Below are 25,805 nucleotides of genomic sequence, written 5' to 3' on the forward strand. Positions count from 1 at the left end.
GGGCCGTCATATATGCCTCCTCTTCCTCCTTCATAGAGTTACATAAAAATGCTTGCATATATACCCATGGGGGACATGGAACTGGATATCAGCCTGGCTACTACTTGTGAGGGCATAACTGAGCTTCTCCCCACAACTGTCTTTGGGCAAGGGGATATAGCCAAGGAGCTAGAATCAAAGGTATACAAGGTCCCATTGTTTTGTCAAAACCAAACCCTCTCTAAGGTAGACAGGTCTGGTCCTGAAAGGAGAATTCTTTCCACTGCCATTGGAAAGACACTGAGTGAGCAAAGCTTCTAAGAGCGTAGTGGCGAACTTCTGAAATTTAGGACCCCATCACCACTGCAGTCTTCACCTGCTCAGTTTTTGGATGTCAACAATTACTTGGGCAACAGCGCTGCCAAGGAAACTCTGTTCCGCTAAAAACTGTTGTATGCTGCTGCACAAGTCTAGTAAAGTGATAAGGCCAAGCCAAGATGGTGGCACTTGACTTTTTTTCCTAATGTGTCTGGTCAGTGGTGGGCTTGCTTAATATATATCAGTTTTTCACTCAGAATGTGTTGTATGGATTTCTTAATGCAAGAAACATCCTACTTGGTTGCACTAATGATCCATCCAGTCCAGTATCCTGTTTCACGCCATGGCCAACCAATTGGCCAAAAGATAATCAAACCAGACATAGGACATCAAAACCTTCTCCTGATGTTTCTTCCTAGCACTGATATTCAGAGGACGCTATCTCTAAATGTGGAGGCTCCCTTTCATCATTGTTAGTTGATAGACCTTTTCACAAATTTGTGTAATCACCTTTTCACCTCTATCTCTGCTGTTATTTATGAATTCTGCCATTGAATTACTCACTGAGTGAAGTACTTTAGTTTGTCCATCCTAAATATATTGTCCATAAATCACAATATTTGTTGTTCTATATGTAAAAAGTTTATTTAAATTTGTTCCTTCTCAAGAATGGAACTAACTTCTTCAACCTCGGAAGTGTATGTGAACAGTAGTTCTTCAGCTAGCAATGATGTCTCTGGGGGACAGATGATTGCTGATAACCTTCTTTGGGTAATTTAGTATTTCTTGGAAAACTGTCATAATCAGCTAATTTTTATTGTACCATCTTTAAAAAACCCCTAAACTTTAATGAATGTGTCCCAGACAATATTGTCCTTAAAGGATCCCAAAGGCCACTGTTAGAATGATTCAGAGTTTACTTTTATAATGTGGAAGTAAAATGTGGGCCTCTGGCACCCTCAATATGTTGCTCTCCAATTTAGGTGAAAAAGAAAATGCTGTAGTTGGTAGCCGCTGCACTACTTTAGAATTCACTGCAGATGTGTCAAATTTGAACTGTTTGGTTGGAGTAAGGGAGGGAAACCATCCCTTGACCTTGAAGGAGGGTCCTTTGGTTCTTGCAGCATAACACAAAATCAGTAGAATGGTTATGACCTATTAACTGTGTTGAAGTGAGTAGGTTGTCTGCAGTGACATTGTCATAGATGTAAAGGTCAAGCGAAAATGTCAGTAGAGCTGTTAACTGTAATATTATTTGTGACTCAGCTTAGCATGCATTGGGATGACTTTATTATATAATCATCCCATGCTCGTAGCAATGAGCATTTCTAGAGTAAATATCGACTTGGAGTTTTTCTAGCAGTGTTCATTTTGACTTAGTAGTACAGAGTGTGGCTTTGCAAAGATTTTTTTTTCTATGAGTGCTGGAGAAATAGCTCTAGACCTGTGATACTCCGTCCAGGGAAAATCACATTTCCGTCAACTCAGAGAGACGCATTTTCTTCCATCTGTGGTATGAAGTCTGCATTTGCATTTGGTTTTACATGCATATTGGATATCATTCTGACTTCACAATTACATTTTGATATTTCACTCTGCAAAATTATCCCTGATTATTCTACCATATTCTGATCTCCATTTCATTCTGAGCTTCCTTTGGAAGCCCTGTCCCTTTGTCCATGATCCATAATGGTCTAAGTTTGATTACTCCACAGCCAAGTGACTCAACCTATAAATCTGCTACTCCTTTAGATAGAACCTGGCTTGGGCCCTGTGGCATTTCAGAACTGAGGTCACGCAGGGATCTTGCAGCAGCAGTATGGCTGCAAATCCCCGTGTTTATCACCAATTACATGTAATGTGTGGTTTGTACTTTTGGAAACAGTTAAAAATGTGAGCTTCGCAAAAGAGTTCCATGTCTTTGTGTGATGTTTTTATAATCTGCTGACAGCCTGAGGGGTGTTTTAGGAGTACTGTTTTATGACAGTAACTGTTGTTTTTACACTGCTTTTATGTCCTTTCTGGGGTTTTTAGTTCTTTTATCACTCATTTTAACTTTAACAAATTTGGGGGTGTTTTTATCATTTTATTGTTGTATTTTGATCTACCTCTAACAGGCCTATGGAGATAAAATTACAATATAAATTCTGGAAGTAAACAACCATGATAATTTATGGTTCAGACTCCAAATGCATTGGGGCCAAGAGGATTTTTTATCTACTTTGTAGGACAGTGGTGGCGAACCTATGGCATGCATGCCAAAGGTGGCACTCAGAGCCCGCTCTGTGGGCACACATGCACAGAGTTTGTCATATAGGGGGAGTGGAAAATCACCCCCCACACCCACACACACATCTAGACTGGCCTTGCTTCTGAGTAAACCCCCCTAGGGTTGTGATTCACCCATTTGAAGCGTTGCACAGTCGCTTCACCAAGCTTACTCCTGAGTAATGCGCACCTCGGAGCAAACCGGTTTTTCTAAACTGAAACCTCAGTATTCAGGTTAAATTGCCATGTTGGCATTTTACGATAAATAAGTGGATTTTGGGTTGCAATTTGGGCACTCAGTCTCGAAAAGGTTCGCCGTCGCTGTTGTAGGACTATTACAATGGGGCAATACGAACTCTGTTTTGACAACTCCCTGAAAAAAAATATAGTAGACCTCCTAATTCCTGACACATATGGATCACTACAGGTCAACTTGAGATTTCTGGGACAATGTAGGAATGGGGAAAACAATGGCAAACCACTTCCAAACATCTCTTGCCTTGAAAATCCTATGGGGCTGCCAAAACTCAGTTGTGACTTGACAGCACAACAACAAAAAAGGACAAGAGAATAAACTGGTAGAAGGATGCCAGTGACTGTTCTGCTTATGTGGTAGTGGTGCCATCAAATCACAATGGACTTATGGTGGCCTGGGTTTTCAAGAGTCAAGAGACATTCAGAGATGGTTTGCCATTGCCTGCCTCTTTGTGAGTTGAGAGAGTTCTGAGAGAATGATGACAGGCCCAAGATCATCCGACAGGTTTTAATGGGGACGAGTGGGGAATTGAACTTGGTTTTTCATATTAGTCCATTGTTCTTAACGACGTCACCATAGTGGCTCTCTGTTCTGCTAATACGTCCTCTGAATTGTTTGGGGCAATGCTGATGTATTCAGCCAACCTGAAGACAACTAGTAATCTTGGAAAAATTACACAGTGTTCATACAGGTCCAGACTCAGTGTTACACAGTGTTTATTAGTGTTCATACAGGTTTATACATGAATTCTATTCATCTCTTCATTATCAAGCTGAAAAAGGTTTTACTGAAACTTTCCATAGATTTCAGTCTGAGGGGGAAATATCTCTCTCTCTCCTCCGAAGGCTTGCCTACACAGGAACTCTGAATTCTCCTTTCACTGAAATTTCAGTGCAACCCTATTCCTGTTAATGCATTCTCTGGAATGTTACATAGGGTGATTCCACACAGGGCAAATATAATGGTTTCAGTGGTGTGAAAAAAGTGTTATGGGGGAGAATTTCCCACCGAACTCACACACCCCCATGCCTCTAACCCATTATATTTGGCTTAACCCTGGTTAAATGAAAATTGCTAAATAAGCAACTTTTTTGTGTGAACTGTAGCAAGCAGGAAGTGTTTTGTTTTCCCCTCTTTCCATCCACCATTATGGTGGATTTTCCAGGCAGCTGCCATTAGATTGGATTCTCTAGGCGGTTGCCATTTTGTGCCAGTAAGTGTGTGTGTGTGTGTGTGTGTGTGTGGGGATTCTTGGATGGAGGGATTATTGTTTTGCCTGCATCTGTGGCTGGCATCTTCAGAAGATCTGATATTAGGAAAGTAAGTGTATATATACCAGGGTGAAAGACTACACAGAGAAGCCATTGAAATCTACAAGCACATGGACAATTTCAACAGAAAGGAAGAAACCATGAAAATGAACAAAACTTGGCTACCAGTGTTGAAAAACACTAGAGTCAAGACAGTGACTAATCAGCTCCACACAAACACAGGATGACTATAGACAGTAAACAATCTAAGGGAACAAAGGTCAGGCTACTTCTATTCAGATGCCCTCACCTATTGACCTTTCTGTCTTCATTGTTACTCACATTGCAATGGGTGGATCCCACTCAACATATGTAAATCTTGCTAATTGCACCCTTTACTTGTTAACAGACAATGGTTCTTTCCCCCACCCTGGACACTCCAACAGGTATATATGCTCCACTTACTTTCCTACTATCAGATCCTCTGAAGATGCCAGCCACAGATGCAGGCGAAACATCAGGAGAGAATGCTGCTAGAACACGGCCATACAGCCCGGAAACCACACAGCACTTCGGTACCTGCTTGCATGTACCAGCTTGCATGGGAAATAAAGTATAATTGTGGTGGCAGAAAGTGTTGTCAAGTCTCAGCTGACTTATGGTGATCCTAGAGAGGTTTGCAATGCAAGATGTTCAGAGGTGGTTTGCCATTGCCTGCCTCCATATGGCAAGACTGGACTTCCTTGGAGGTCTTCCATCTAAGTAGTAACCAGGACTAACCCTGCTTAGCTTCCAAGATCTGATGAGACCAAACAAGCCCGGCCTGTCCTGATCGGGCCAAAGTGTAATAGGTATCCAAATTCAGCATGGTCCATTTAGGATATCTAGGTGCTCTTCCCTTATTTTCAAAATAAAAGCTAGAATATTCATTCTGCCAGAAATATTCATGTTAGACAGATGGACAGATAGAGGTGTAATAAATAGCTGTAACAACATCAGTTGCTCCTTTTTCAAAGTACTTACCCTCTCTTACATACACAAACACTCCATCTTTATTCTAACAGCTTTCATTTAAATCCATCAATCATTATCTCCATTTATTTTGCTTAATACTGTTTTGCTTTCGGAAAAGTTAGTGAAGCAGCAAATGCTTAACTGGGGAAAGGGAAAAAAGTGATGACTCAGTGTTTGTCAGTTCTAAAGTGCACAGTGCTTATTTTGAATTATGAGTCATTTCTCTCATCCCCGTCACACACAGGGTGTGGGTATATTCACTTCACAGAGAGGGGAAAAGCTACTTTTCCAGATGATGTTTGGTAGTTAGAAAAACCAAGATTACTTTGTGGAGAAAACAAAGAGACTACCAGGAGTACAGTAGAGATCCGGAACGTAATTGGTAGTGTGGCATTGTTTTCGTTACTCATTACATATTACTATAGTGACATTTTACCTACTAAACCTTGTCTGAAAGCTTTTGCTGTACCTAGATACTGCTCACCTGGCCAAGGTGACCCTTGCTATAGTGACCTTGAGGCTAGGTTACTGGAACATTCCTGCATGGAGCTATCCTTGAAGACTGCTCAGACACTGCAGATCCTATTGAAGGCAGCAGCCCATTTATTTACCCCATTATTCATTGTGACCCATAATTGTTACATTACTGCTGCCATGTTTGCAAGCCCCCATATTGAGATCCTGGTTCTGCAAACAGTTGCTACACTTGACCACCAGAAGATCAGTACTAGCTACATTTGTCTCAGGGAACTGTGGTAGTAAGAATCTACCACAGAAGTACCTCTGCGGAAAGGACTGTCAAGAAATGAAGACTTGAATATGGTTAAGGAGCACCATTTGCTACTAAATACAATATACAACTCAAGATATATAACATCAAAGATATATATACCTATATCATATTTATAATAAATAAAAATACAACATAAAATATTGTAAAATTAATAAAATCAATTCATATTTCACGAAATAGCTCATTGGGTCAAGTCTATTTAGTGCTATGGAATTTAAACTTGATATCACAGAACTTGGCCACTAGCTTTGTAATTTGTGGATATTCATCGATGAGGAGAATATCGGTTCTTACTGAGACAGAATAGCCAGTACTCTTCTCTAGCAAAGAACGTAAACTCTTATATTGGGGTCTCTTTCTAAAAACTGCATCTGAGAAAGGCTGTTGTATAAATTCTGTTTTTTTTTTCAACCATACATGGGCAAAGTCTCTGAGGGCTGGGTTTGTTTTTTTTTTAAAAAAAACCTCCCTTCCCAAATGGCTGAAGGCAAAACTGCACAATGTGCCAGTGGGAAAGCCAAAGGACAGTGAAGCCTCACAAGATATTATGAGAATAAGATGGATTTTTTTCCCGTTGATATCCTGTATTTACGCAAATACCAAATATAGTCCCAATGATATTCCACTCAGAGCTCAGTGGAGCAAGAATGGATGTAAACAACATCTTGCTTCACTCCCCTGCTGATGTCCTTAAAACACACCCATTTTCATTTGTCGAAGACAGCAAAACTTGAAAGTGAACCAAACATTCAGAAAGTTTTCTGAGTGTTCATATCTGCACCATCCAGGTCAATACAGTTTATGACTATCTAAAGCTTACTGTTCGCTGCCGATTTGTTCTCCATAATTCTCATAGACAGTGTTCCTTCCATTGTCTTCAATTCATTGTGTTTCTCCTTGTAGTACCAAAGATACTCCTTTAATCGGGGTATGCTAAACTTTACAGTATGATGTAGGTTTATTCCTTAGACTTCCCATAGTTTTCATTACTTTCAACGTCTTCTAGTCATTGTGTTTCTCCTTGTGGTACGTATGTAGAGATGTGATAGATCTTCCACAGTGCTTTTTGTTTTCAAATAAGAAGAGATGGTTTTTATGTACTGCCTCTCTACCTTTAAGGAGCATCAAAGCATCTTACAGTCTCCTTCCCTTCCCCTCCCCACAACACATAGCTTGTGAGATAGGTGGGTTGAGAGTTCTGGGAGAACTGTGACTGACCCAAGGTCACCCAGCAACCTTCAGGTGGAGGTGGGAAATCAAATCTAGTTTTCCGGATAAGAGTCCGCTGCTTATGTAGAGGAGCAGGAGATCAAACCCAGTTCTCCAGGGTAGAAACAGCCTCTCTTAACCACTACACCAGTGATGGTGAACCTTTTTGAGACCGAGTGCCCAAATTGCAACCCAAAACCCACTTATTTATTGTGAAGTGCCAACACGGCAATTTAACCTGAATATTGAGGTTTTACTTGGGTGCTGTGTGGTTTCCGGGCTGTATGGCCGTGTTCTAGCAGCATTCTCTCCTGACGTTTCGCCTGCATCTGTGGCTGGCATCTTCAGAGGATGCCAGCCACAGATGCAGGCGAAACGTCAGGAGAGAATGCTGCTAGAACACGGCCATACAGCCCGGAAACCACACAGCACCCAAGTGATTCCGGCCGTGAAAGCCTTCGACAATACATTGAGGTTTTAGTTTAGAAAAAACAGTTGGCTCAGAGGCGTGCGTTACTCAGGAGTAAGCTTGCTGGTAGTCGGTGGCTTTGCGTTGAAGCAACCATTCCAACTCTTCCAACGGGTGAATCATGACCCTAGGAGGATTTACTCAGAAGTAAGCCCCATTGCCAGCAACTGAGCTTACTCCCAGGTAAAGGATTGTGCTTTAGTTCTTCGCATGAAAATCAGTGGGGTTTAACAGTGCTTAACGGGGTTACCTACACTGTCTCCCCAAAACTAGGTCTTAGGTTTAATGCTAATAATCGAGCCCAGCAGCCCAGGCCAGCCTAGATGTGGGGGGGGGGGGGACTCTGTTTGCGCGTGTCCACAGAGAGGGCTCTGAGTGCCACCTCTGGCACCCATGCCATAGGTTCGCCACTACTGCACTACACCATACTAACATGCATTCAAACAGCTTAAAAGACTACATTCTTGTTAGACCCTTTCATGGATTTGACAGAAAGTTATCTTCGTGTGTTCATTGGCTTATCATATGGATCTATCCTGATAGATCCCTGAAAAACATCTTGATAGTCACTCTAATTCTTGGGAGTTATGAATCACCATTTGAAGTCTATCCTTTCTTTAGTGAGATTCATCTGGGAAGGATTCTATTAATAATAAAGTCACTCATAACCCTTCAAGCAAACATCACTCATAACCCTTCAAGCAAGAGCCTTGTTGAACTTAACATGAACTTAAAGATCCTCTTTCAAGAAGAACCAGCAAGAATGTGGTTGTCACATTGATGTACAGGCTGCACAGCAAACTCTGCATTCATTTCAGAAGATGTATTCTGTATCTTTGAAAGCTAACGGGAGAGCTCATATGTGGTAGATAACCGGTTTTGTCTCGCCATGACATATGTGTCCCTCTGTGACCATCATTTAGCTCTTCAGGAATGATTTGAAAATGTGGTTTCAAGTGTCATGCGTTGACTGTTTTGTCAATACTTCCCCAATCAACGGTGTTATATATGAATGAAGACAGTGGTCCATCTAGCAGGGTCTTTAAAGACAAGACTGAATATTAAATGAATTTTTCATGTGCCAAAGGGTTGGGTGGTTTTTAGGACTCCCCATAACAGCATTTTAGTTGCTTAGACAGATGTCTTTTAATTAACTGGTTAAGTAATTTTAAATAAAGTTTCATGTCATTAAGGTGCTTTTTTGAAATACTCTGATAAATTGATAAGAAACCAAACTACCACTCATTATTACAATGAAAGGCTGTGTGATTTATTCCCTATTTTACTAATACAGCTAGCACCTTCAAAAACAATGAAAACGAAGGCTTGTCAAAAGAAAGACTTGCCTTCACTGGTTAAATGTAATCAATTAATCAGCTGAAGTTACAGTTGATTAATTTACTGATTAAACTGATCAGTTTTATAGTCCTGATGCTCATTTAAGCCAGTTTGGCGTAGTGGTTAAGAATAGGTGTACTCTAATCTGAGGAACTGGGTTTGATTCCTCTCTCTGCCTCTTGACCTGTGGAGGCTTATCTGGGGAACCAGATTAGCTTGTGTACTCCAACACATGCCAGCTGGGTGACCTTGGGCTAGTCACAGTTCTTTGGAGCTCTCTCAGCCCCACCTATCTCACAGGGTGTTTATTGTGAGGGGGGAAGGGAAAGGAGATTGTAAGCCCCTTTGAGTCTCCTTAAAGACTCCAAACTCCTCCTCCTCCTTTTCCTCCTCCTCCTCCTCCTTCTCCTCCCACAAATGAGATGGGAACAGAGGTGTAGCTCCAAGGGGACGGGAGGGGGTGTGTGATGCACCAGGCGTGCACCCCTGTTGGGGTGTGGTGAGGGTGTTCCCTGGATGTGGCGGGGGTGTTCTGGGATGGGGTGGGGGTGGGACAGGGGCAGAGGACGCATCAGTGCATTGGGTGCTTTTCCTCCTCACTATGCCTCTGGATGAGAATGGTATACATTGTGTGTCGTTTTTTCAACCTCCTCCCTTTTATTCTCACAGTATAACTCAGGCTGACAAACAGTGGTTACTTCAAGGATACCCAGTGATTTTTGGAGCAAGCAGAGATTTGAACCTGGATCTTCCTGTTCCTAGTTTTAGCACTACAAATATTATTTGTTTTACAGTGAAGCCATGTGAAACTAAGCTGTTTTTGTCTATTGTTTTAGTAAGGCTTTGTGTGTAAAGTGATGTTGATCGTGTGATATCTAAAGTGCTCTGTGGTTTTTTTTATGGAGTTAAAAATATTTATGTAGTTCATATTTTGTAGTCAAAAAGCGCCTCCTGTTTTTGGTCGTAGTTGCAAATATGTTCAGGTTTCATTGTTGTTTGGTGTACTTTTCTTAATTTGGCTACTTTTTCTTGTGTATTTTCTTTGCCTTTGCTACCCTCCGCTTCATGTGCCTTCACTGCCCTTTAACTTGACATTCTGTGGTAACTATAACATGCACAATAGAAATGGGAAGTACAACAGAAATAATAAACCAGCAATATTTGTTTTTGCAGCAGGAGAAAGCTTTGCAGAGGCAAATGAAACCTGACTTGATTTTTGTAAGAATGAGCTTATATGTGACTTGATCAACATTGAAAACACCATATACTCATGACCCTTTGAAGACTTTCAAAGCCAGAACATATCCAGAATCTGGCCAGCTTGTGTTGGGTTTTCAATATTTAGTTAATAGCTGTTCCTGAGGAGGCTAGGGAAGCAATTGTATTAGTGTTGATTAGTTCTTACAAATGCATTTATGTCTGCATGAGAGAAACACTTGCAAGTGAACGGGGGCATCACAGAGGCATAGCCCCTGAAGTATATTCATATATTGTAGACTTAGTAAACTCACAAATTACACAGCCTATGACAGCTAGCCATGTTGTGTGCAAATATGGCTGGTTTGTTAATGCTGTGGTGACTGTCAATGACACCATGATGCTGAATGTGAATTACATCCATAATGAAGTAATTGAGGAAAAGGGACAGTTCCAATTTCTGCTCCAGCTAAAAGTTTTCTTTTTATAAATTAAAAAAAGAATGGTGCAGAAAATAGCCCCAGAATACTCTTACTTGGGGGGGCGGGGTTTAACGTTTTTAAACGATCCAATGTTGTGGGATTCTGGAGAATACAATCCTAATTTCCAATTCCAGTATTCTGAAGCTAAGATAGTGCAGAGTGGAAGACTCTTGTTCAGATTACTGGATTGTGAATGTTCATCAATGCCACTAACTGGAGGACTTTGAATAGAGTTTGTGCTGTTCAACCTAACCTACATCATATGAAAGCAGTGTAGCTCACTTAACTCTTTATGTTTTCTCATCGGCTGATCCTGCATGGACCAAATATAATGGGTTGAGGCCCTTGTTAAAAGCGTTTCAGGGGAGGGGGAGTTCCCATAGAACAGGGGTCGGGAACCTTTTCCCCTCAAAGAGCCATTTGGCTCACCCTCCCCCGCTCACCCCCCCACTCGCTCGCACGCCCCCCTCCGCCCACTTGCTCGCTTGCTCGCGCCCCCCTGCCCGCTCACCCCCCCCGCCTGCAGGGCAGACGAAGATGGGTCCGGCGGCTCGGCCTGGCCTGCCGCCGGGAAAGCGCCCCCCTCGCAATGAGCGAGGCGGGCAGCAGGCAAAGCCCGCGGAGCGGCCTGGCCGGCCGCGAACGAAGGATGCACCCGCCCTGCTACTTGCAGGGTGGGTGAAGATGGGCCCGGCGGCCCGCGGGTTCCCGACCCCTGCCATAGAACATCCCCCCCCAAACACTTCTAACCCTCTGTATTTGCCAGAACCTGGCTTAAATGAAACTCACTAAATTAGCAACTTTTTTCTTTAATCCGGGTTTCAAATACTTCCTGCTTACCTGTGAGAACCGCAGCAAACAGGAAATGTTCAATTCCCACCCCTTCTATCCACTATTATGGTGGATTCCCTGGGCAGACACCATTAGAGTGGGTTCTCTAATAGTTGGCCACTGTGCTGGTAGGTGGAGGGGATTCTTGGGGTGAATTTTTGGGAGGGGGGATTCTCGGCAGCATGGTTTGCATGGAAACAATGTTTCCTGTGTGAACCATGCCGCCTCCTGCCTTCCAGCAATTCCAGCAATCCCAGCTGGCCACTGCACCTGCCATGCGAACAACGGCACAGGCAACTCAAACAGGTTATATAAACCCATGTTGCCAGTGCAGAATCAGCCATTGCGAAGAGTGAGAACTCATAGGAAAGCTAGAGAACTCACAGCATGTGGGGATTTCTCCCCCAAAGCTAGCAAGCGAATCAGCCCATAGGAAGAAATAACATCGTGTCGAAGAGAAGCTGCCTCGTCCTGCCTTTTTCTTTTGAAAATAATCATATTATATCTCGGCAGGTCATAAAGAGCTTGATTTATTGAAGCCAATTCACGAGACACTAAATCATTGCTGCAAAACAGCTGCATTTCACAGCTTTCTGCTTTATCCCATTAAAATTTCAAGTCTATAATATGCAATTATGTGTATACTCAAAGGAAAGATATTATTTTCTGTGCGGGGGGAAAAGGAAGTATAAATTTCTCCCCTTTAATTTGTAATATATTCAGCCTTGACAGTCCTAATTTGCACTGCAAAGTAATTTGGGCATAAGAAGCATGTCAACACAGGGAGTAACTGAAGCTTTGTCTCTGGGGAATCAGACTGAAATCTGTCTTGTTACAGATATGTTTGATATGCTCATCTTAATTTTTGACCCAAAAATGATAATTTATGAAATGCTTTTCTGGAGGATTTGCGATAGTCGGGAGGGTAAGACAGGCAGCAAACTGTCTCAAGAAAATGGAGTTGCAACTTTGTTATGCCGTTTAGCAGTTGGCACCGCTTACCCTACACCAAGGTGACCCAGATTCCCCATCATTCAGGCCATGATTAATGTGGAATAATGGGTTGGATTCAGCGGAATCCATGTGGAATAATGGGTTGGATTCAGAGAGGTTTTTCTCTCATCCTAGTCCAGTTCTCCTCCTTTCTACAGCCACTATTCCGCATGACTTTTGTCAATAATCCATAGCATTGCTGGTTGACAAAGTACCTTCATCTTTTCCCTGTGATTGGGGAAATCGAGTAGATCGAATTTTCCAGATGCCTAGCGGAAGTAGATCGAATTTTCGAGTAGATCGAATTTTCCAGATCGAATTTTCCAGATGCCTGGTGGATGTCTAGAAAATTCATCTGGACTCCAAATTAAGTCTAGAGGAAGCCTCTGAGTTGTGCCACACCAGTAGACTGCAAAGACTGGGCTATCATGAAAGACTGTACCATCATTTTACTAGCAATGGTTGGGTGGTCCCTACATCTGTTAGCAGCATCGCATGGATTGGATCCAGGTTGCCCCTTCTGTCATATGGTGAATAATGCATGGCAAGGAGATCCCAATTCTTGCCATTAAAGCCATAATATACGTTGAGCTGTTTATTGCATTTTATCCCAAACTGTCTGGGTTTTAAGTGTCATTTGCAGCAAAAGCTGAGTTAAGCCAAGAGAAAAGATGGCATATTAATATTTCAACAAATAAATAATAAAAAGACAACCCCCGACACCATGAATCTGGCCATATTAATTCAGTGTCAAGAAGTGAGACTGCAGCTATTGAATATTTCCCATTCTTAAAGTGAAAGTACCAACTTCTCTTTATGCCATCCTTGGAATCTCACCTAAGCTTGGGTAGAGGGTAGATTCTGAGCCATTAAAAGTTTAATTGAATTGTGGGCAGCAGGTTTAATGTGTTTATTTCCTGAAAATGCAGTCCCAAATTCTGCCCAGAGTGCCTCAATGTTGACATTGTGTCCAGCTGTAACACTGTTCAGCTGTAACGCTGAAAACAGAGTTTGATCTCCCGCTGAATACAAGGATGAGAGGAAACTTGGAACACAGTGTACAAATAGGGGTGAGAACAAGATAAGCCAGCAGTGTCCTAAATGTAAAGTAGCAGTACAACAACAAGAATAGTTCCATGCAGTTGTAGCAAGATGGTTCAAGTCTTGTTTTTATGCCCTTGGCTTTTTAATTATTCTTACACTGCTGTTTTTATGGGGGGTTTTCTTTATGCACTGTCTCAAACAGCAGACAGTACATTTTCATACAGATGTACATATTTTCATATACTTGTAAATGTATATATGTTTACTTTTTTGTATAAATCAACAAATAATAGCACTTTTAAAAATTACTGATTTTTGGGGGGGAATATCTCCACTCAGAGCAGCTTTCATGCAAAAGATCCATTTAATCTTATGTTCACATCTATGTGTTCCTCAAGGAAAGCTTTATTCCTGTGAGCCTAGATAATTAAATTTGTCCAATAGCATTTTGATAAAGAGATTTTACCGTGACAAAGCAAAATGGAATAGCGAAAGAGGAAAACGCAGAATGGGACAACAGAAGAGGCAGTTTATACGGTTACAAAATTTTTCAATTGAAGCATTGGACCATCAGTTTGAAAAATTAAGATAGTTTTTGACTTGAGGGGGCTGACCTATGCTTGTTGGCTTCTTTTCTTTGATGGGGAGCACTCGAAGTAAAAATACATCCTTTTATGAACATATTGCTTAGCAGCAACGCCTCAAAGGTAACTTTCTGTTTTCCTTCCCTTCTCTCAACAGTCTCCAAACTCCCACAGTTACCCAGATATGGAAGCTGTACCCCTGTTGCTGAACAGCATGAAGGCGGATCCTGAAGAGGACTCCTTGTCCACAGACCATTTCCAAACACAAACTGAGCCAGTAGACTTGTCAATAAACAAAGCCCGGTCGTCCCCTATTGCTGCTTCATCGTCCCCAGTCTCCATCACTGCGTCAGCCTCGTCTCCTTCCTCCACTTCAACGTCTTCAAGTAGACCAGCATCATCACCAACAGTAATAACGTCAGTGTCTTCAGCAGCATCCGCTCCATCAGTATTAACTCCAGGCCCACTTGTGGCATCTGCGTCGGGCGTTGGAGGGCAGCAGTTTTTGCACATAATCCATCCAGTTCCACCATCTAGCCCCATGAACCTACAGACCAACAAAATGAGTCATGTACACCGCATTCCAGTGGTGGTTCAGTCAGTACCTGTGGTCTACACAGCTGTGAGGTCACCGGGGAATGTGAACAACACTATAGTAGTACCGTTATTGGAGGATGGGAGAAGTCATGTCAAAGGTAAGATATCTTCATTCACAAATGTATTTTTGCAGAGGAAAATAAAGCACAGCTGCTGGGCCTAGTAGTGTGATAAACCTGCTATTGATTTTTAAGGAAGCCAAGATGGCTGCTTGCCGGTCATGGTTAGACTAGTTATATGGCAAAAGCAGCAAAAATATTTGGCTAGCTATTAAGACCAGAGGGCAGGCAAGTGAAATTATAGCTATATGTTACATCAATTATTAGTCCATCCTGTATCCTTTAGATCCTGGGCATTAGGAAACTGCTAGTCTTCAGTGCTATATTGATACTGAGTTATGATTATTCTTACTGTTTGTTCTTTATATAGTCAACAGGAGAGAACCATTCATAGAGCTAAAAGGTGACCCAATAAGATTCCATTATAGAGAATGTCTTTTCATAAAGTAAGCCTTCTGATAGAATCTTGTAGGGCCATTTCTTGTTCCTTGATGTGTCATTGATTGCCTATTTGGGGTTCCCATTCCTTATAGCACAACGGATGCTTGCCATTGATAACTCTCCATGTTCTTGTTTCTGTTTGGGATACCTGTGTTAGAATTCAGCATTTACCTGTTCAAAAAAAATCATCAAGTACTGACAGTATTTTCAGACAGTGATCAAAGCGTTACAGGAGAACAGCAGAAATATTAGACATATCAATCATTATTTGCAAAAAAAAAGCAAATTAGTTGACTGTTGATGAGAAACAATGTAATTAACTAAAATTCACTGGAAAAAATTGTGATGAGACCAGTCCCTCTCAGTAACTTCACTAATCCAGGTTGTGAAGACAGGATATTCCCTGGTTCTTGAGAAAAGGGAGATAGTGTTGTGGGGAGTTCTATTGACTTTTGCTGTTGATGACTCGTGGTGGTCTTGTTCAGAGATGCCCAGAGTTGCAGCAGGTAGCTTTGGAAACATTTTGCTTTACTGTTAGTTCTGGCTGTGATGTAGGGCAAGAGGGAAGCACTCCTGGCCTGGCTAACAAATGGCACTACAAATGAAATAAAAACTTAAGTTGGACTGTGTGACAACATTTGATCACTGTTGAGTATCAGGCAGTCAGTTGACAATATTTGTCCAGTGCCCATCCTACATATTAGTCTTCCTCATAACTGCACCAATATTCCTGGCCTTTCGATTGAAGGTGGATATGGGTGTGATGCTGAGCATGGAGTCGCTCCTGAAAAGGCCAATCTTTGTGTCTCCCAGTCAGTCAATATTTATCAAAGCCCACAAGTCCTGCTGAAGCAGAACAAATGTGGATGAATTAATTACCTAAAAATCACATATCAATATGTATCTATCATTCAGTCCAGACAATAAACAAGGATTAGGGGTAATCAGAGTAGATAATACACATGAACGTTCATAGCAGAGGACAGACACTTAGCTACTTGTGATTATTTGGTCCATCCCAGCTTGTAAAATTTTGACATTATTCTGCTCAGAAAACAGATCAGCCAAAAGAGGTTCCAGTAAATCCAGGCATGCTTGAATATAAAATCTGCAATGAAACAGTGCAGTGATTCATTCTGCCAGTGATTCATTCAAGTTTACCAGAGCAGAGACAAAATCCCTTTATCTGATTTCCCCCACCCCGACTTTCATCACGTTTACATAGAGAAATGTGCAATTTGACATCATTGCCTAGCGTGTTGTATCCCCCTCCTGCAGGAGCCAATAACGTAGTGCAGAGAGACTTACACCTAATGGGATTTCATGTTGTTTGCATTCCATAAGGTCTTATGTGAGAAAAGGGGGTGTTAGAGTGGACCCTACCTTACTGGACTGCAGATGTTGTAGAATGTTCCTCTATGTCAGTGGTGGCGAACCTATGGCACTCCAGATGTTCAAGGCCACTGCTGGCAGGGGCTGATGGGAATTGTAGTCCATGAACATCTGGAGTGCCATAAGTTTGCCACCACTGCTCTATGTTTAAGAAGTTTCAGAGGGTAGCCGTGTGTCTGCAGTATAACAGTTCCATTCAAGTTCAGTAGCACCTTAGACACTAGCAAGAAAGTAAGCTTTCAAGAATCAAAGCTCCCTAGAAATCTTATACTTCGAAACTCTTGTGGGTCTCTAAAGTGCTGCTGGACTTTATGGTTGATTCCGCACATCAAATGTGTATAAGGGTTGCAGTCGTTATAAAGGAAGAAGAACAAGAGTTTGGATTTATATCCCCCCTTTCTCTCCTGTTAAGAGACACAAAGTGACTGTGGACAGCGTGGTGGAAGGGGGGGAAATAAAGCTCCTCCTGCCTGGCCATTTGTGCGGGAGCAGCTCCAACCTAGGATTTTGCAAAAGGATTGCTGGGTTAGTGATTTTCAAAAATCACAGGTTGAGGGAAGTAAAACGGGGCAGACTCATTTTGGGGATGGGACCTGTGCGAAGTCCCAACAGTTTGCACTGTGTCCTGCACCCGTTATATTTGCCCTGTGCGGAATCCACCTTTTAAAAAAAAAATTACTTCAGGTGAACACACCAAGTAGATGAGGTACGACTTTTTGTTTGCTGTGATTCTTTTACCTTTGCATGGAAATGTTATTGTATGTGAAGAAGTGTTCACAGTGGAACCGACCACCTACAGTGCTGCATTCTGATACCTTTGTCCTGTTTGTTCAGACCAGGGGTCTTCAACCTGTGGCGCTCCAGATGTTCATGGACTACAGATCCCATCAGCCCATGAACATCTGGAGAGCCGCAGGTTGCAGACCCCTGGTTTAGACCCATCCTGTGTGTTATGACCTGGATAGCCCAGGCTAGCCCGATTTGCTCAGATCTCAAAAGCTAAGCAGGGGTGGCCACGGTTAAGACTTGGATGGGAGACTGCCAAGGAAGTTCAGGCCTGAGGCAGGCAACGGCAAACCTCCTCTGAACACCTCGTGCCTTGAAAACTCTACAGGGTGGCCATAAATCAACTGTCACTTGAAAGCAAGAACAATGTTATGGGGAAAAGAGGGGAAAGTGGTTGTTTTCTGTGTCAGCCTTATGGGCACTAGTAGATTTAAACAAGAAAATCTAAAAGATTTCTCCCCTTCTTCCCCACCTCTGTCATGCCAGTGACACATACACTGTTGCCTTTGACTGTAGCAACAGGCAGTTATATATATGAATGGATTTGTTCGCAAATCTTCAGGATTTATTTCACTCGTCTTCTCCTGGTCTTGCATGTGAAGGAAGCTGCGTCTTTGCAGACTCAGGTTGAATAATGTCAGCGTTTCTGTTGCATCTGTAGAATATTTGTAGTTGTCAACAAACAAATGTTCCTGTCTTGAATTTCTGAACTGCGTGTCAGGCCATGGTAGGGTACCATGAGAGCTGCGGGAGTACTGAGAGAAATATAAATGCTCAGAGAACCCATCCACAAGGCAGGTTGTCCACTGGGTCTCTGTATAATTCATGAACATCACACATTACCTTCTTCCTGTCAGCTTGTACTAGAGGCAGGTAATTCTAGTGCAGCACAGCATCACTCAAGACAGAAATACCTGTCTTAAAAGGAGGCATGGATTAGTGCTTATTACACAAAGGAGTAACTACACGTTATGGTTTTCCCTGCTTCGACCGTGAGTCTGGCTGACAAATGAGTCTTGCTAGTCTGTCCTCAGAGCATTAAGAAGGCCTAATTTGGATCAGGACCAGGACCTCTGGAGAGGGAACTTCCTCTCTCCTGCTCTATGCCATTTGCTTTACCTGCAATGTCCGCCAGGAAGCCTCCTGTTGGCTTCCCCAACAGGAATAATCTTCCCTGGGCTGTTGCAGATTCAGAAAAATGACTCACACATGCCATGGTCCCAATCCAAATTATGCTATTACATGCTTGCAAATTGATTTTGGAGCACATAACTCCCAGCTGGATCTAGGGAGGGATCTGGGGAAAATATTATGTTGGGCTATGGCTTGACCCCAGCCCTTCTTTTTCTCCCTCAGAGCCCCAGCAGTTCCCTCTGGCTACCCTGACCAAGCCCTGCTGGCCCCAGATTTACCAGAAGTGGGAAAGCAAAGCACTACCCCACCACTCCTGACTGCATTGAGAGCACTGAGTGCAGCCCGGACTCCAGTCTCACCGACTTGAGTGGAACACCGGCTGCTAGTAGAGGTCCCAGGACTGCACTTTGGCAGACGGACAGGAGATACACGAAGCATGGGGATGAAGCAGAGGATACTGGAAGCAGCCCAAGCCTCTGGAGACAGGCCTGGGATACAGTAGCCACAATATCTGTTGCCCGTGCCTTCAAGAGGCCGGTTGGGTTGGGCAAGGAAAGTGGAATTCCAGGGGACCTGCTCATCAGTAACCTTACACAGGGTGAAGAGCAACAGCACATTACCAGGGCACAGGAAGGGAGAGCAACTACTTTCACAATGGAGCATGACCCAACAAGGAGAAGGTGGCAACTTAACAGAGGAAAGAACACCTGGGGAGTGGGAAATAACTGAGGAAAGCGGTGGTGGGAAGGAAGAAGTAGTCAAGGGATTTGTGGTTTGAGAGGATAAATGTCCCAAGCAAGTGCCAGCCAGGGAGGAGATGTGAATGTGTTAGGCCAGGAACTTCAGCTGCCAGAGAGGACATGTTAGCAAAAAGACAAGGCAGCAGCTGGGGCAGTCGAGGGTTGCAAAGGAACCTGGCTCTGGTCTTTCAGCACCTACTGAAGTATAACTAAAGGTGTAAGCAACACTCAGTGTGCACGAGCCAGACATCCAGCACTACCATCGAGCCACTACTGAGAGTCTGCTGTAGCCCCTCAATGCTATCAACAGGAGAAATATTAAAAGGAGAGCCCATCATCTGATGGATCAATTTCTTGACATTCGCTTAACCTGCAAGGGGAAATTCCACAGTGTATTTGGCTCCAGCAAGCAGTGGGGTTATGATAGGCAAATGGTTATTTAGAATAATCTTGAGCTAAGTGATCCTAAGAGGGTTGTTCTAACTGCAGGGCAATTTTCTTTCTTCCTGCTGCAGATTCCAGATTTGCATCTTGTGCTTTCCTGAGGGTCCCTTGTTCTCTAGGAGCTACATCTCAGGGAACTCAGTGGGCTGCAGTAGACAGGAATGGCAGGAAGATTCTGTTCCTCTTGAGAGAAACAAAGAAAGTGTAGTCTGGATTCAACCTTGTATTACACAGTCAGTAGTGCACCAAAGGGCGTTTGCGTTACCAAGCTACATGCTACTAATCGTAGCTAGCCCCACCTTCAATGTTGTGCTGTATATACTGTGTGCTACTCTAGTATGTGTCAGGATGTGCCTGCTCCAGCCATCAAAGAGCTAGGTCTAGGTGCAAGGACTCACACCTGGCTGTGGGGAGTAGGAAGCAGTCTTTGCTTTCTGATATGTTAATGGATCTTTTTTTCTGTTTCATTTGATGGTAGTAACTGTAGCTAACTAGAAGCAACTCTAGTGTCTTCCCAGTGGGAGGGGGTGGCAGGTGGCTGAGAACTATCACTGCGCTGGCCTTAAGATGCTCAACTCCCAAACATCTTTCTTCCTGTTGTCTTATTCTCACATTCCATGGGAAACAGGGAGGGGGGATTTATGGTGGGAACTCTGAGGGGATAAAGGCAACTGTATTTTCATAGTCTGGCAGAACTGGCTTTCTGAAAGCCAGGTACTAGCTGTTATCAAGAAAGACTTCTGATCCAGCATCCTGAGTCCACTCATTGACTTCAGTCTTCAGACCTGACAGTATGCTTGTTTCCATGTTCTTCAACCCCCCCCCCCCCCACCTCAAACCTGTTTCTTGTTGGTGGTAACCAAGACATCAGTTGTGGAAACTGGTAATTCCTCCCCAGAAGGATTATGTATTCTCTGGGGCTTTTGATATGCTTTGTTTTGTGACCACATTACAGCAGAAAGCGTTCTGGGGTACCACTGAACTGACATCCATGCTGCATTTGATTTCAGAAGAGCAGATTTTGAGAAGGTAAAACAGTTTCGATTAAAAGAAAGGTTTAGAGCTAATTAAAAAGACAACTAGAAAGGTCTAGGTGCTCCGACCTGGATAGCCCAGGTTCGCATAATCTCACCAGATTTTATAAGCTAAGTAGCGTTGACCATAGTCAGTTTTTGAATGGGAGACCACCAAGGAAGTCCAGGGTCACGACACAGAGGCAGGCAGTAGCAAACCATCTCTGAACCCTATGAAAACCCTACGGGGCTGCCGTAAGTCAGCTGTGACTTGGCGGTAAAGAAAAAAGAGAGGTAAGTAAGGTTAAAGGAGTCTCTACCACTGCTTATGGAAGACAGAGGGCCAAAGGATATTTCAGTTGAAAGGGAGGATAATATTGGTCCATGTGGTTCTTGTATCTTGTATTCAGGAGGAACATGAGGCAAGAGCTCCCAAACTTCCTGTTGGGGTCCTTCATTGGATGAAACTCAAGCATTCTTATTAGCCAGCCATCTTGTAGGATATCCCATAAAATCAGTGTATAAATTGCCTGTGTATCAAGACTTGATTTTGTTCAAAGTAAATTTTCTTCCTTTTGTTCTTGCTGCTTGTATATGTTCGCTTTATTTTGGAAGATTTGCTTAGACAGAACAGGCTCCACAGAGTTTACCATTCTTGAATGTGGGTCTCTGTAAGGGAAATTTCCTGGTTGCTGTGTGCTTTTTCCTCTGCCTAACAGATTCAGAAAGGTGTTGTTATAAAGCATTTTTGATAGGTAGCCCATTTGCTCATGGGGGTGGGGGAAAGCGGTTGGTAAAGCAAGGTGTACGTGGGATTGTTGTGCATGCTTGAATATTCAGAGAAAAGAGGTGTCACCACCTGCTCTGAGTTTCAGCAAGAAAGGTGGACTATAAATTAAGTGAATAAATGTAAGTAAATAAATGAATGAAGAACTGAGATGCTGGCAGAACAAAAAATGCATTTGTTGACAGGCAGTACACAAAATGGTGACTCCTTTTGGATATGCAAGATAAATATTTATTTATAAAGATATGTACCCCGCCTCATACCCGCATCCTTAAGTGGCTTTACACAGGTTAAAAACAATTTTAAAATGCAATAAAACATCATAAATAAAATATAGCAATTAAAACAACGATAAAAATAACATTAAAATAACCTCAATCTTCACTTCCCCACCCCCGCAAACCAGCAACTGTTTCCAGGGAGACTAACCAAATTCCCATAAAAGGTAGGCACATAGTGGATCTCTGAGTGGAGACTATTCCAAAGCCTGGGGGAAATCTCGGCAAAAGCCCTCTTTGAATGCCCCAGCCACCCCCCGCACCTCAGTGGGGAGAGGTACCACCAAGAGCACCTCCCCCTGTGACCTCAGTGCCCAAGCATGTATGTACGGGCGCAGGAGATTTTGTAGTAATGCTGAAGGTTCTGCCACCTGTTGGCTGAACTGCTCTGATGTCATGGAGAACAGGAATATTTGCTGCAGGAAGCAATAGAATACTCACAATTCTTGAGATGAAGCTAAAGGCCGATTTGGCTGGGAGAAAACCCTCACGCTGGCAAGGTCTCTCTTTGGGGCGTAGGAAGTGTTTGACAGTATAGTCCTGCACTTCGAAAAGCTATGCCCTGCATTGCTCAAATCTGTAATTGCTTTTCTTTCCCCTGGCTTTGTTTTATGTTCGATGGTGAATCAGTTTTGTATATTGGACACTTGGTGTGATTTAGGTCGTAACAGTGTCGAGAATTTGATTTCTTGTAAGTGACTGAGAGTTATGCTGTGTTTAGTTCGAAAAGTAAGGGAGTTCGCATTATTGCTCTGTGTGCGGGTTTTGTGTGTGTGTGTGTGAGGGAGACTTCCACATAGACAGAAAAATGAGCCTGCGTGTCTGCATTATGTGTTGGTTTCACTTCTGCTGAATGTATGCCTTTAATCCCGCACATCTATAGCAAATTCCTTTACTTCTGAAATTAGTGTAAATAATGACTTTGGTTGAATCCTGTAATTAACAGCCTATGGTAGATTAGTAGCAAAATGCTGGCAGAAGGCATCCCCGCTCCCCCACCCCACCCTCACTAAGCGAACAAGAGCGCAGTTAACTGCTTGAACCACACAGTCTCATAAAATCTCAATAAACCCTGAAAACTGTAGAGTATGTGTAATCTTGCTATAAATTGTAATAAAAATTACCCTGTAGACTCTATATTATGATCATTAAGTTCATGGATGCTGCTGCTGTGTACATAAAGTTTTATGGAATAAATCGACCCGTTTTGCTACCCCTATCAGAAAGCAAGCTGTTTTTGATTTAAAAGTTGATTGGCGTTATCGGAGCCTTTTTCTAAAAGCCGAAACTGCTCATGATAACCTTTAATGGTAAAAGGGGGTGCAGGTGGGGGTTTCTGTATGTTTGCTAGAAGGTGTGGGTTCTTTGTTACGAGCACGCTTTCTCCAAGAAGCACGCTAGTTTGAGTTGTAAAGTGGGGGTTGTTGATTCTGTACACAGCTGCTTTGAGGTATATTAAGTAAACCTCTACGCAGTATCTAATCTCCCAGGGGTCGGTTTGCTGTCTGTTGTCTCTCTGTGTGTATTTGTTTGAAATGCTAAGCAGTACATTTAGTTATTATCATCATCTTCTTTTTTCTTTCCATCAGTCCCCTGGCTAGTAAATGTTGCTTTCACTGCTCTGAAAATAGTGTGGTTTATTTAAAAAAAATAGCCCTGAATTTTTCATCCTGTTCCAGTAGATTGTAGCGTATGCATTTCCATATTTGCTTGTCTGCCAAGGAAGACTTGGACACTGATGATGGTGATGGTGGTGGTGATTCTGGGGCCCATACTCAGTTCACAATAAGGTTAGCAATATTTTGGTAAGCCTGGAGATCTCCTGGAATTACAGCTGATCTCCACACTACTGAGATATGTTCCCCAGAGGAGTAGTGCCGATGGAGTGGGGGGTGACGCCCCGGGTGGAGCCGCGGAGGGGGCGTAGCGAGGGCATTCCAGGGCGGCGCATGGCAGGAGCTCAGGGTGTGTGTGTGTGTCCTGTCCAGTTTCCCCTCCCTCCGCCCCTGATGTTCCCTTGGAGAAAATTACAGACGATGGGATCTAAAGCATCACATCCCTACTGAACTTCCTCCTGCCCCCAAAATGCCACCTTCTTCAGGTTCCATCCCTCAAATCTCCAGGAATTTCCAAAACTGGAGTTGGCAACTAGTTCACCCAGGCCGGGCTACAGAAAAGACTCTTAGTTACTATGTGGAGCCAAGGGTGCTATTTGCTGACAGCAGGGAAGGGATGAGGTGGTTGTTCACCATTGATTAGCTTTTTATTGAGGAACTGGTATGCTGCCCAAATGGACACCTCACACGAAGAAAAAATATTGCAGCTCAGTGTCTTTCCTGTACTCAAATTAGGGTTGTCAATCTCCAGAGCTCCCAAAATTACAATTGACCTCCAGGCAACACAGATTAGTTCCCCCGAAGAAAATGGTCGTGCTGAGGGGGAATTCTATGGCATTATACCCTACTAAAGTCCTTCTCTTCCCCAAGCCTGCCCTCCCCTGGCTTACAACGGTCTGCTAATTAGTTTTTTAAAAAAATTGAATAAATTTGAACTTCAACGCTATCTAGACATTTTGTAAAATGATTTTAAAGCCATTAAGAAATATTTTTAAGCATTAGTGGGTACTTGTTTTATCGAAATTAGGATATATCCTTATACGGAGAGTTTTGTATGTGTTATGTTGGAAACCGCCCCAAGCCCGTAAGAGGAAGGGCAGTATAAAAACCAAATAAATATATAAATATTTTGTTGTCTCATTCAACACACACACACACACACACAGATACACACACACACACACACACACACACACACACACACACACATGCAATATGTCTCCGGCTTATTCAGAAAGAAACAAAGAACTAATTACCAACCACTAGGGAAATATTGGAGAGCCAGTGTGGTAATAGTGTAGTAATAGTGCAGTAGTCATAGTAATAGGAGTAATAAAGCCAGTAATAGTGCAGTAGTTAAGATTGTTAGGTGGAGATCTGGAAGACCCAGCTTCAAATCTGTGGCCCCTTCTGCACGTTCAGAATAGTGTGATTTCAATGCACTTTGAATCCACTTTCAATGCACTTTGCGGCTGGATTTTACTGTGCGGAATAGCAAAATCCACTTGCAAACAATTGTGAAAGTGGATTGAAAGTGCATTATTCTGCATGTGCAGAAGGGGCCTCTGTCTTGGAAACGTACTAGCTCAGTCACACATTCTAAGCCTGTTACCTTACAGGATTGTTGTGAGGATAAAATGGAAGAGAAAAGAGTACTTTAAGTGAGCATGGGTCCCCATTGTAAAGAAAGTGGATTATAAATGAAGCAAAAAAAAAAAAAATTCCAACCACTCTGGGTAATTCTCTTTTGCAAAGTCTGGCGGGACTTCACCCTGAACAGATGAGATTTCCAGACTTATATAAAAAGAAGGGTTATTAAAGCTTTTAAAAGCAATTGTTCACCCTTCCTTTTTCAATATTCTCTGCATGGTATGATGTGTTTTGACATTAGTTGCTTTAGAGGAAATTTGTAGGACAAATGTAGTCGCACCCATTTTAAGTGTGGAAGTTTATTCCTAATGCAGGATAAGGGCTTGCTTGCATTTCGTAATACGGGGCCACTTTATAGAAATTAATCATCTTTGGGAGCTTGCTGGGGAAGTCTACAAAGATGCATTAAGCTGCCTTGGATTCATTTTAATTTAGGAAATCTGGTACAGTAGTTGTCATAAAAATGTTGACATTCAAGCTTTCCAGGATTTCAAGTTCCAGTGATGTAATCCTGATAATAGCTTTTCTCATTAAGCTGGACTGCTGTTGAATTCTTGAGAGCGAATAAAAACATTTCAGAGACGTATGGCCCATTTTACAAGGTGACATTTTGAACTGTGTGATGATGATGATGATGAAGAAGAAGAAGAAGAAGAGTTTGAATTTATACCCTCCCTTTCTCTCCTCCAAGGAGATTCAAAGGGGCTTACAATCTCCTTTCCCTTCTCCCCTCCCCCAACAAACACCCTGTGAGGTGGGTGGGGCTGAGAGAGCTCCGAAAAGCTGTGACTAGCCCAAGGTCACCCAGCTGGCGTGTGTGGGAGTTCACAGGCTAATCTGAAT

At 42.8% G+C, this 25,805-nt stretch overlaps 1 protein-coding gene across 1 annotated transcript in view; it reads left to right on the top strand.

Moving 5' to 3' along the window:
- Positions 1 to 25,805, top strand: part of KLF12 (Kruppel like factor 12) — a 309,284-nt gene that overhangs the window by 178,489 nt on the left and 104,990 nt on the right. The window contains exon 6 of the mRNA XM_048494118.1: positions 14,183 to 14,720. Within this exon, the coding sequence (XP_048350075.1) occupies positions 14,183 to 14,720 (538 nt within the window). The remainder of the gene's footprint in view (positions 1 to 14,182; positions 14,721 to 25,805) is intronic.

Source organism: Sphaerodactylus townsendi, linkage group LG04 (genome assembly GCF_021028975.2).
Source record: "Sphaerodactylus townsendi isolate TG3544 linkage group LG04, MPM_Stown_v2.3, whole genome shotgun sequence".
NCBI classification, from domain to species: domain Eukaryota; kingdom Metazoa; phylum Chordata; class Lepidosauria; order Squamata; family Sphaerodactylidae; genus Sphaerodactylus; species Sphaerodactylus townsendi.